We start from the raw sequence: 11,499 nt of genomic DNA on the forward strand, positions 1-11,499 counted from the left end.
TCAAAACTAGCTGAATTGAAGTTAAATGGTCTTCTAACTTTTCCTTATGTATTGTGTAGTGTGCATTATATGTACTTTTATATAAATAATTAAAATATCAATAGTTGTGATGAAAGACTTATTTATAAATAAAATTGTCGACAAGAATTGGCATTTCCCTTATAAATAGAAAAAAAGGTGCATGAATTAAGCAAGTTGAAAATAAATAAGAATCAGATGAATATTCAAAAAGAATTTACATAAGTGTTATGAATTTAATTTTTTTTCTTTAGAACTTACAATGGGATTATTTTCAACTACTTATGTTTTGACAGCAAACTTACTGGATCCATTTCAAAGTAAACAATTTCTCCCCCAGTGAGAGCAATCACTACTTGTCTCTGGTTGACAGCACATCGCACAATAGTCTTCTTTCCAGGGGCTTTCCACTCATTCACACGACGGTCAGCTCTGATGTGACGGATGCCATCTGGATAAATCTGTGTATGGATGAGTAAGAAATTATTTACTTGATTTTATTTTTGTTTGCCTACAATTCTTTTTATTGTATACAGAAAGAAAATTCTTTTGTTCTCTAAACTACAAGCATAAATAAACGTTACCTGTACAAGTGCATCATCTCCAAGCTGGGAACAAGCCAATGTAGGAGTTGTACCAAGGAAACCTGAATCTGTCACTTCCTCTACAGTCTCACCAATGCTCAGCACAAGAGTGGCATTTACGAAAGATACAATGATGTATGAATCATAAAGATCTGAAAAGATAATCATGCAAATGTATAAACATTACAAAAAAATCATAATGGATAGAAAAAGTAATTTTCCTTCCTAAAATGTATATACAATACATTTCTGTAAAAAAAAAAAAAAAAAAAAAAAAAAAAAAAAAAAAAATGTATAATAATAATAATAATAATAATAAAATAAAAAAATAAAGAAATCAACAAAACCTAAGATCAACAACTACCTGGTAACTGGTAAGCATTTCAAAACCAAACCTATAAGAATGAGTTCATTTAGTCGGAAAATGAATGTGCAAACCATATAAACTGTGATTTCTATTTATTCTGATAAAACTGTTAGAATTGTCAACCATCACCAATGCAGTAGTTTACCTAAATTTAGTGTACTGCCTTAGTGTACTGTGTACATTAAGGCAGGATAATTGTCTCCTAGATTTTTCCCCACAGGGTTTCTGCAACTGGTTTTGAAGCCCACTGCTATCAGCTTGCATTTGATACAGCAGAAGTAGGATCAGTAACTAGTTAATTCATAAAACTGCCACGTCAGCCTACAACACAGTGAATGAAGCTTTCCAATTTAACTCCTGTGATATTCCAAGCCCACCCTTTGCTGCCCTTCAAAACTTTACCAAATTATTTGCGTTGCTTCCTAAACCACATACTGAGAGAGGAAAAAAAAAAAAAAAAAAATTGTAACTATAGGAGTGAGAGGGTTTGCATGCTCAAGCACAATTTTTCAGTCAAGACACAAAAAATAAGACCAATCCTCATAATAACTGTCTGCTGGAGAACAACCTGCTAATTAAAGTCAAAGTAGCCAGAGATGAGTAAGTCACTAATTGCAGGTTTCTTAATGGAGGTCTGGATTTGGTCTAAATAACTGATGTAGCAACTGTACTTGATGAATCACAATAGACTTATCTTGTAGCACTGCCAGTGTATATATCTTCCCTGGATTTGAGTAATTAATTCAATGAGGTTCAGTAATACTGTAAATTGTACTAATATACATACTAAGAACTCAAAGGCTTTCATCAAATACTAAATAGTAAAGGACACATCAACAAACCCATTTGGTTATTTGGTTAACATTATTATTTATCAGTAGTAACTGTATAACATATACAGGGAAAACTGATATAACAAACTGTCCAATATATATTATATACTAAAAAGAATAAGTAAAATACCATTCTGCCCTACAGTGGCTTCCAAGCTTGAATGACATTTGACTTGTAATGAAGATATCTACATTTGGAATTCTACCATAGTAACATCCACAGACACTCCATAGTTTTCTTATGGTAGTGAAAAATCCAGAAGTCCCTTATGCAAAAAATGATACCAGGTGGTTTCTGACACGTTTTGTTCAAAATCAGTAATTGGCAACTCATCCACCCCTATGCTTCTTGTTATTCTCAATGAGGATATGTTTTCTATATACATATATCATATACAAATATAATAAAAGTAGTGTCAAAGTTATAAGAAAATATTATGTATCATTAATTTTTCCTGAGATATAAGATACAATATAATATTGTGGAATTTGGTGCAAAAATCTACTTATTCAAAGAAAGAATTCACGTTGTTGCTCTAGGCCATTTACAACAATAAAGAAATGAAAAGTTAAATTACAGCAAATAAACAAAACACATTTAGTAAAATAAAAAGCTGTTAATTTAAGCTTTCCTTAGAAAACAGAATAATAAAAAAATTAGTCAGATAGGAGAGGAAAAAAAAGGAATAGAAGGTAAGGGAAAGGGAAAGGAAGGGAATGAAAGGGAAAGGAAAGGAAAGGAAAGGAAAGGAAAGGAAAGGAAAGGAAAAGAAAGGCAGGGAGGAGAAGAGAAGGGAAGGAAAGGAAAGAAAGGAGAGAAAAAAAAAAGGAATAGAAGGTAAGGGAAAGGGAAAGGAAGGGAAGGGAAAGGAAGGGAAGGAAAAGAAAAGAAAGGGAAGGGAAGGGAAGGGAAGGGAAGGGAAGGGAAGGGAAGGGAAAGGAAAAGAAAAAAGGGAAGGGAAGGAAAAGGAAAAGGAAAAGGAAAATAAAAAAGAAAAGAAAGGGAAGGAAAAGGAAAAGGAAAAACAAAAAAATGGGAAGGAAAATGAAAAAGAAAAGGGAAGGAAAATGCAAAGAAAAGAAAAGAAAAGAATGTAATGAACACTGTAATACAAAACTAATCACTTATCTCTTTCTTTAATAACAATCAACAATCAATAATCAATAATCAATAATAATAATAATGATGAAAATGTTGACAATAATGATACTAATGATACTAACAACAACTACAACTAACCATAGTGGTTTTTAACCCTCCCCTACAACCCTTTCCCTTCACCCACTTCATTTTGCTTTTGCTTTGGATATGATACTGTACCACATATGGGCAACATAGAAACATATGCGAAGCTGTCAGTACAGTCAGACTTTCATTAGTGAATACAAATCCCCCCCCTTTGTTAGAATAGTATTGGATAGTACATTCTTGTGCTGTTTCTTGCATTTTCATATTATAAATCAAGAATTTACTGTACAGAAAGCAACTACTCAGTCAGGTTTACTTTGATTTTTAACTGTACTACCATAGTACCAGTAATCAACGTCTGATCTTCCCTTCATCTGTATTACCTGTTCAGACTGCCATCTCTCCTTCAGCCTGAAAAGAGAAACAAGGCTGTTTGATAAGCATCAAACAACCTTTTCATTAGAACTATCCAAGACTGCTCTTTCTGTTAAATAAACCTTCAACTAGATGTTGCACCCCCATCTGTATGCTATACCTAATGAAAACAATAAACAAAATATGCATCTCATCTTTCTGCCTAAGCATGCAATTCGGTGTCAATCCTTACATAACAGTTCACTTCATTGTAAAATAAGCGTTCCTTAAATTTACAAATGGAAAAAATATTAAACATTCAATTTTCTAAGAATATCAATTTAGAAAGTGCAGTATGGATTCATATAGCTGTTTCATTTTATTGACAAACTTGACCTTGTTTTCACAATTCTACCCTCTCCTTCTACTCAATTCTACTCACTACATTTCACATCCTCTCCTTAAGCCTTCCTTCAATAAAGCAAATACAAAAAATCGTTTTTCTGTTCCATATAAAATTCAGGTCACACTGTCTTCATATTAATTATTACTAAACAACATGCATATGTGACACTTCATATACACCATTCTATAAATATACATTGTTACATACAAAGGTGGTGAATTGCCATTACACTATGAATGGTTTTGCCTAGCAAAGTCCCTACCAATTCCTTCTGCATAACTAGTACCACAATGGTGAATTGTCAATCCTTCAGTTATGTTTTTACTACTTGTTGCATCTTCACCGATTCATTCTGCAAAAAGAGATGAGAGTAAACATCCTGTACTCTTTGTTACTTACCTTCAGTTCGCTTCCTGACAGTCCATACAGCTGTGGGGTTACCAGGCAACTCTGACACAGCCATTTCACTCACTTCCAGACCATGACGAAGTACACGAAGAGATGACCTTGGGCCCCTGCCACACACAGTATACAGCTGTGGCGTATCTTCATTTGCTGTGGATAAATAGCAAAACCAAGTAATACTAATTTCTTTTATTTAATTATCTACTTATTTAGTTATTTTATACATTACTGTTTTTTTATTGGAACAATAACCAATCAGTTTAACCTTTATCAAATCTCACCTAAATCAGCAATCTGACAAGCCATAATAGGAGAAAGTGAGTCAAGTTCATCAACGAGCACAAGATTTTGCAACTGTCGTGGTGCATAGAAGAATGTATCTCCTTCTTCAAGTGGCATAGCTGAACTGAACTCTGGTTCATCATCATCATCACCCAAATGAGCAATCTGTGAATAGTCAACATTGTGAGTCAGAAGAATGGATAGAAAGATTGAGGACAAGAATTACAGGCACTTTAACTGATACAGAGCTTAAATGCTTTAGTGCAGCAATTTTGCCAAAAGGTTACAGAACACTATACTAGTGTTTATTGATATTCGTTATGACAATTATATAACAGATGTAAATACTGACCTGGTACAGATAATGATTTCCAAATTCTGAGGCAACAAAGAGAAACCCAGTCTTGAGGACGCACATTGCCGTTGCAGGTGGTACTGTGTCAAAGTACTTCAACTTGATCTCTGTCACAACATCTTCATCTGTTTCCAATGTTATCTGAGAAAACAAAAATTCACATACAATCAAGAATATGGTTTGGTTACATGAAAATGTAGTGCTAAAATAAAATATCCTTCATTCATTATTCATTCATATTTTATGCCTGGTATAAATTTCACAAACACCCACCTTGAAGATGTCTCCTTGCTCTGTCTGAGCCAAGAAGAAGAACATCGAGCGAGTCTTATGAGTGGCTGCGCAAATGAAGATCATTCCTCGCTCTGGATCATCAAGATCATTCTGGAAATATCCATCAAACATTACATTTTAGATTGCAAATAATCTCACGTAATTAAGTCTTGAAATGAAAATCTGAATCAATTACTTACAATAAAACCTGGGCTGTCCTTAACTCTCACCTTAGTATATTTATATAAAAGAAAAAAGTAAATGAAACTCACTCTTCTCCTGGGAATAGGACATCTGATGTCAGGTTGATCTCCCAGATTCTTGTAGGTTAAGTAGTTTTCTGAACAAACTAAGACACCAGAAGGTCCATCATTACCACCTGAAAAAAATTAAACCAAGAACAATTTTTCAATTAAACAATGAAGACTTAAGACACTAAAAGGTACATTATTACCAAAAGAGAGAACTTTAACCCAATGGCGATGGGTCACAGCTATCGCCGTCATAACAATATGCCCGAAATGAGGCGTGCGGCTGTCCGCAGCAGTGCCGCGCCAAAACGCCCCGAGGCAATGATTCGGCTTGATGTACCGAATTCACGCGCGTTGCGTTGCCGCCATTCGCCAGAGCGTAGATTTTTTTTAAATTTTCTATACCCGACGCCATTGGGTTAAAAATCACAAAAATACTGCAGAAATTTCAGTGGTTCATTACAGCTATATACCTGGTACTGATATGAGGAAGTTTGCATGTTCTTCAAGGGGCTCATGGTACTTCCTAACAACATGGTTGAGTCCTAGATCCAGTTCATAAAATGTTAGAGTTTGCTGAGTTCTGTGTACGGCCTCTCCTGTAGGGTCAGTGTCTGCTTCCTGTTAAAATCATATATTCTATTATATATTCCTTTAGAACAATAAACCACTTCTTATTATAGAAAGCAAAAATCATAGATAACTGCTATTGACACTTGTATGGCTTTATCCCTCGTCATTTGTCATTGCCATGGTCTTCGTATCAATGCGACTATCGCAAATTACAATGAGCCATAATAATGTCATATCCCTAGTCACCTTTCCAATACCACCACAACTGCTCAGAAAGAGAACTGCCAACCTATGTAATATACCTTTTCTATAATTTGTTAGAATGCAGTTATGAGTTATAAGCAGGTTTATTTACAATACAACTGTAAATAAATACCTTATCTATAATTTGTTAATAAGCAGTTATAAGAGGTTTACTTACAATATGACTTTTATATATCATTTTTAAAATAATAATGTTAATTTAAATAATATATACCAAATACTTTGGTAATAATATAAAATCAATTTCGGATGGTAGGTTGCAAATGTGAAAAGCTGTGGTCACAATTGCACATTTGCATGATATCTGCAACCACTGCTGGAATTTGCAAACTGTAGTTGTCATTCTGACTGGGGATATGTCAGACTAACCTCATAATCAATCTCCAGACAGGCAAAGAGTGGATTTTCAAAACCAACATCCACTCCCACCATGTGATATACAAGTGTGTTGCTTTTGTGTGCTTCCAATGGAGAGGAAATTGTCAGCCTTGCTGCTGCATCACGGTTGAGAATGTACACCAATTTCTGCTTTTCAACAGCACCTGAAACATCAACAAACAAGACGTAATGGCAAAACCATTAGTTAATAATATTGGAGCACTACATTAACCTCCCTATCAAATCTGCACGCCTGGATAAAAGTAATCTGGTGCAGATTCACATAATGAAATTCCACATCAGACACACAAAGAAAACTAATTATCTATCAAAATTCTTACTTATACATACACTAGCCAACTTACCAATCATTACTGCCCTGCCCTTTGGATCAATGGCAAGATACTGGCCAGGTACAATGCGTCGGCAACCACTTTTACCAAATGTCTCCATGTGGATGCGCTCAAACTGGTTTTTAGCCTGACTATATTCTAGAATGGTGATTCTGCCAGAGTCAGATCCCACCACAACATAATCTGAAAATGATAAGTTTTTTTTTTTAATGTCTCTGCACATAGATGGCTCTGCTAGTTCTCAGCCTCAAAGGAGTCAATTAATAGACCTTGTGAGCTTACATGATTTCACATTTCCTTGAATTGGCGGAAAAAACATTTTTTTCAAACAATGGTATGAATATCGATGTTGTTACTTTTATTATAAACATTATAATTACTTTAATGTTATTGACATTAGTAACACCAATATAATATAAAGTACTGTTGAAAATCAAGGAAAAGGGCAAACAGGTGAGACAGGCAGTACTTGTAATTGGCTAATTGGTGACTTAGTACATGTGTAGCCATCTATGTGTAAAAACAATTAATAAAGTAAACTAACGGTGGGAATGGCATGTACGTATATGCCATGCCTGTCGGATATGGGTTAATCTTAGCTAAGATAAAAGGGAAGAATATGACAATTCAAATTAACAGCATGGTATTCCAGAACTTAGACTGATGAAGCTGTTACTTGAAGGATAAATATTTCCAAAATAGCATTTTTGATAAAACACCCAACTTTGAATGCTTCTTTCCTCTCTACAAAATTCAGAAATGATGAAATGAGACCTTTAGACAGAACTGTATCGCTTAGATCTTACATGTAAATAAACTCATTGATAAACATACCTTTATTTCCACCAGTCAATCTGAATGCCATCAATGAACGAATAACGCCAAATATGTCTGTTGTCAAAATGGTGTGCACCTGTCAAAAATCCAGAGACTTTATAAGAAATACATTTCTTTGACCAATTTCAAAGCTTTATTTATGACAGGAATATAGAATACACAATATTTAGAAATAATGCCATATAAGCATCAAACAATAATTTTCTACATTTTAAACAGACAAAATAATAAATGAAAAATTCTCACCTTCCCAGTATTTGGATCAGGTCTTAAAAGTTCCAATGATCTTCCTCGAGACACCACTAGTTCCTGTGTGCGTGTCCCAGAAAAATTACCATGCACGGCATGGGTGATGCCTGATGCACGTTGTAGAGTCAGGTTGTACAAATACATCTTGTAAATCCAGATGTGAAAGCTGTACAATCTTGTCAATTTAAAAGGCTTCAAGCCTTACCCCTATAAAGGCCTTTTTCACTCTGCAAAAATAAACAGGTACAAAAATGTGTAATACCAGAGATATTACTTACCCTTTTCCATATAATATTTAAATCACACCTACTTTTCTGATAAAAACGTAATATTCTTTGAGAAATATATGTATGCAGTAAGACAGGTGCAAAAACAGTTAAGAGCCAACAATTGGTTTGATAACCTAATAGTAGGGGAAGGCCTGAAATTTATCAGGGAAGTTGCAGGATAAAACAAATTGAAAATATAATGAATTTAAAACAAAATAATAAATAAAAAAAAAACAATATTCTAACCATATACTTTCTGGACCCTGTGGTTGATATGCAATACATAATAGCAATAAACCTCATCTAACTGACAGGAGGTTGGGGGCTAAGCAATATTGCAACTTTTCTCTTTGGAATGAATTTCAAAATAATTTGTTTTTTTAGACATACAATTTACAATCTGAAACCCACATACCTTTGAATTCAGAAAAAAATTAAATTACAACTGTCTTCAATTCCATCTTCTGTTCAAACTGTTTGGTATTTAATCTTTATTCTTTTGATACTTGGAGCAGTTAATGCGCTCTGATATCATGGTCACTAATGTCTATATTGTTTTAAAAATAGCCTGCAATTAAAGCTAAACATAAACAAAACAAATAAATAACTGATCAATTTTAAAATATGTATAATAATATTAAAAGAATACACAAAATACAAAAACAAGGAGGAGCACAGGCATTGATAATCATTTTCACAAGGGCATAGTAATACACAAACTAGATAACATCACACAGTAATGAATTGCAACACCAGTATAGTACTTGATACTGCATTGTAAACATTATGAGTAACTTCAGCCACGGCAAGATATTGAAATGCTTGTTATCAGTAAACTATTCAAGTCCAATTTTTGTTTTTCTGCAGTTAAGAAAATCATACAGAACATGAATATATAATTTTATATAAATATTGTACCTGATAATTTATACTTTAACCAAATATAATATACATATTTTTTTAAACCTGTTCCCTTAGTTAATTAAATATATAAACCAGTAGTTACCTTTATATGACAATATATCTGATACTACCAATAAAAACATATCAAAGTACTCAGGATGGTTTGGGGTAGAGGGAAGAAATTTTGGGGGGAGATGCTGAGACATCGAGAAAATGGGGGGGGGGGGGGGGGAAGCGAAGGACAGTTTTGGAATAGATAGAGAGAGAAAAACCTTGTCAGCATGCTTCCTGTCTGGTCTCACGTTGAGTGAGGCTTATTTGGAATTTGAGAACTGCTACCTCAGATTTGAGCTTGTACAATTTGGGAGCCACCATAATTGGCACACATGTGTGACTGAGCAGAGCAATTTCTCATGACCAGGTTGAGCACAAAGAGGGTAGCAGACTGTGGAGCAACAGTGTTTGGCTGGGTAGACAAAACAGAAAAGATTTTCAGTTCATAGGCCAATTCCTAGGAGGGAACTAAAGTTTATTGGCTGGAGTAATAAGGATTCAGGTTTTACAGGGTGCAGTTACTTTGAAAACAATTACTGAATTTGGTAATTGTTACCGAGAGCAATGCTCCCTCCTGAGACCAAGTCCCAAAATCAGATTTTTTATATCTTTCCTCTACCCAATGATCTTGGGGTATATGTGGGGAACCGGGGTTGAAGGAAGGGGGGGGCTAATGGAAGGAACTTGATGTCAATAGGAACCTGCAGAAATCAAAGAAAGTGATTTATGAAATGTTAAAAAGTTAATTTTTTGAAAACCTGAGCCAAACTGATGAACAGAATAAAATACTTCCCGAGTAAACAAATGCAAATTGATATGTGTAATGTTGCAAAAATTGCCCATACCTACCTTAATAAACATTAATTAATAACACTGTAATGATCAGTGATGATAAAAGCAACACAATACTGATATAATAATATTTAAACATAAAATCAAACGTACCCAATGTCACTGACCACAGAAGTTTAAAGGTCCTGGCCTAGGAAAAGCTTAAAGGAAACTGTGACGGGTGAAGAAAACTAAAAACAAAATCTACGCTATGGCGTTCAATGGCAACACGTGGGAGTTCAGTACATCAAGCCGAATCACCGCCTCTTAGTGCTTTGGCGTGCCACCGCGGCCTACAGCCACATTTCGAGCGGTTTGTTATGACGTCTAGAGACGTAACCTGTCGAGAAGGGGTTAAGAGTGTGTATTGTTTCAATATGGGCGGAAACTAAGGTAATCAAGCAGTAATTGTTAAGAATGGATAATAGAAATGATAAGGAAAAACAAAATAAAAACAAATATGCATATGAGAAAGCAACCAAATAGATCTAGTGGCATCAAAAATGTGAGAAAAGGTGGTTAATTTTCCGACTATGACAATTGGGTCTTTCCTTACAATATTTATATCATCAGATTTGTTCTCGTGTGATGAGAACAAATCTGATGATAATCTCCTTCGGATTCTCCAGCCGACAATCTTGATGTGATTTGATAAGTCCAGATAGCAGAGGAGGGCATGAAGTAGATCAGGGAAATTACGGGGTAAAACAGGCTTAAATAAGCAAAATAGAGAACAGAAATGTGTAAAACAAGCACAAAAAACGCGTAAAATCGGCAAATGAAACCCTACGAACATCGCCGCCATCTTTGAAAGTCTACGGACCGACGCGCCAATTTTTCGAAAAACTCTACGGGATTTCACATGATCCACATCCCCTGTGGTAATCGTACAATGCGTCCTAAGCAATAAACCAACCTAACCTAACCCTGTGGGATTTATACACTATGATCTATATATTCCCTATCCAGGGGGCTCTGTCCTCTGGACCCCCATGGTATTAAATGTGCCTAGCTAGGGGGCTTTGCCCCCCTGGACCCCCTTAGTAGTATATGCGCCTAGCCCCAGGGTTAAACCACAAACCTTTATATCGCAAAAGATCAAACTTTTCTGCGCTTCCATCTATGGTCAGAATTGCTTGGTTTCTAATCACTTTTTTTGGCATTTGGGGCACTTGTTGGGCTCCAATATCAGGCTTTGATTGAGAATAATGTCTATTTGTCCTGTATATCCACAATATGACTTTAAAAATGACCCGGAGTCGATGCAGCACTTAAAATGAAACAAGTCTCACTGACGTTTCTCAGCAAATGGCCTCGCACGGCCTGTCAAATCTCCAGGTGAACACGTGCATACGCACAAGGTTATTGTTTAGAATAGCGTAAATAATTACCAAAAGACGTAAAGAAAGTATAATAAAACTAGAAGAATGTATTACATACATGAATTTGGGAAAACAGACGCTAGTAATGA

The 11,499-nt window shown here is 35.0% G+C and overlaps 1 protein-coding gene across 1 annotated transcript in view; it reads right to left on the reverse strand.

Annotated features, from left to right (window-relative positions):
- LOC125042535 (splicing factor 3B subunit 3-like) overlaps positions 1 to 10,364 on the reverse strand; it is a gene marked incomplete in the record, with an annotated part of 45,049 nt that extends 34,685 nt beyond the window's left edge. The window contains 13 exon segments of the mRNA XM_047638210.1: positions 324 to 479; positions 603 to 754; positions 4,151 to 4,306; positions 4,438 to 4,603; positions 4,791 to 4,934; positions 5,067 to 5,177; positions 5,339 to 5,445; positions 5,791 to 5,938; positions 6,524 to 6,696; positions 6,898 to 7,068; positions 7,720 to 7,798; positions 7,969 to 8,198; positions 10,143 to 10,364. Coding sequence (XP_047494166.1) covers positions 324 to 479; positions 603 to 754; positions 4,151 to 4,306; positions 4,438 to 4,603; positions 4,791 to 4,934; positions 5,067 to 5,177; positions 5,339 to 5,445; positions 5,791 to 5,938; positions 6,524 to 6,696; positions 6,898 to 7,068; positions 7,720 to 7,798; positions 7,969 to 8,115 — 1,710 coding nt within the window.
- Between the last annotated feature and the right edge of the window lie 1,135 nt (positions 10,365 to 11,499).

This window comes from Penaeus chinensis, chromosome 32, assembly GCF_019202785.1.
Source record: "Penaeus chinensis breed Huanghai No. 1 chromosome 32, ASM1920278v2, whole genome shotgun sequence".
Taxonomy (NCBI): Eukaryota; Metazoa; Arthropoda; class Malacostraca; order Decapoda; family Penaeidae; genus Penaeus; species Penaeus chinensis.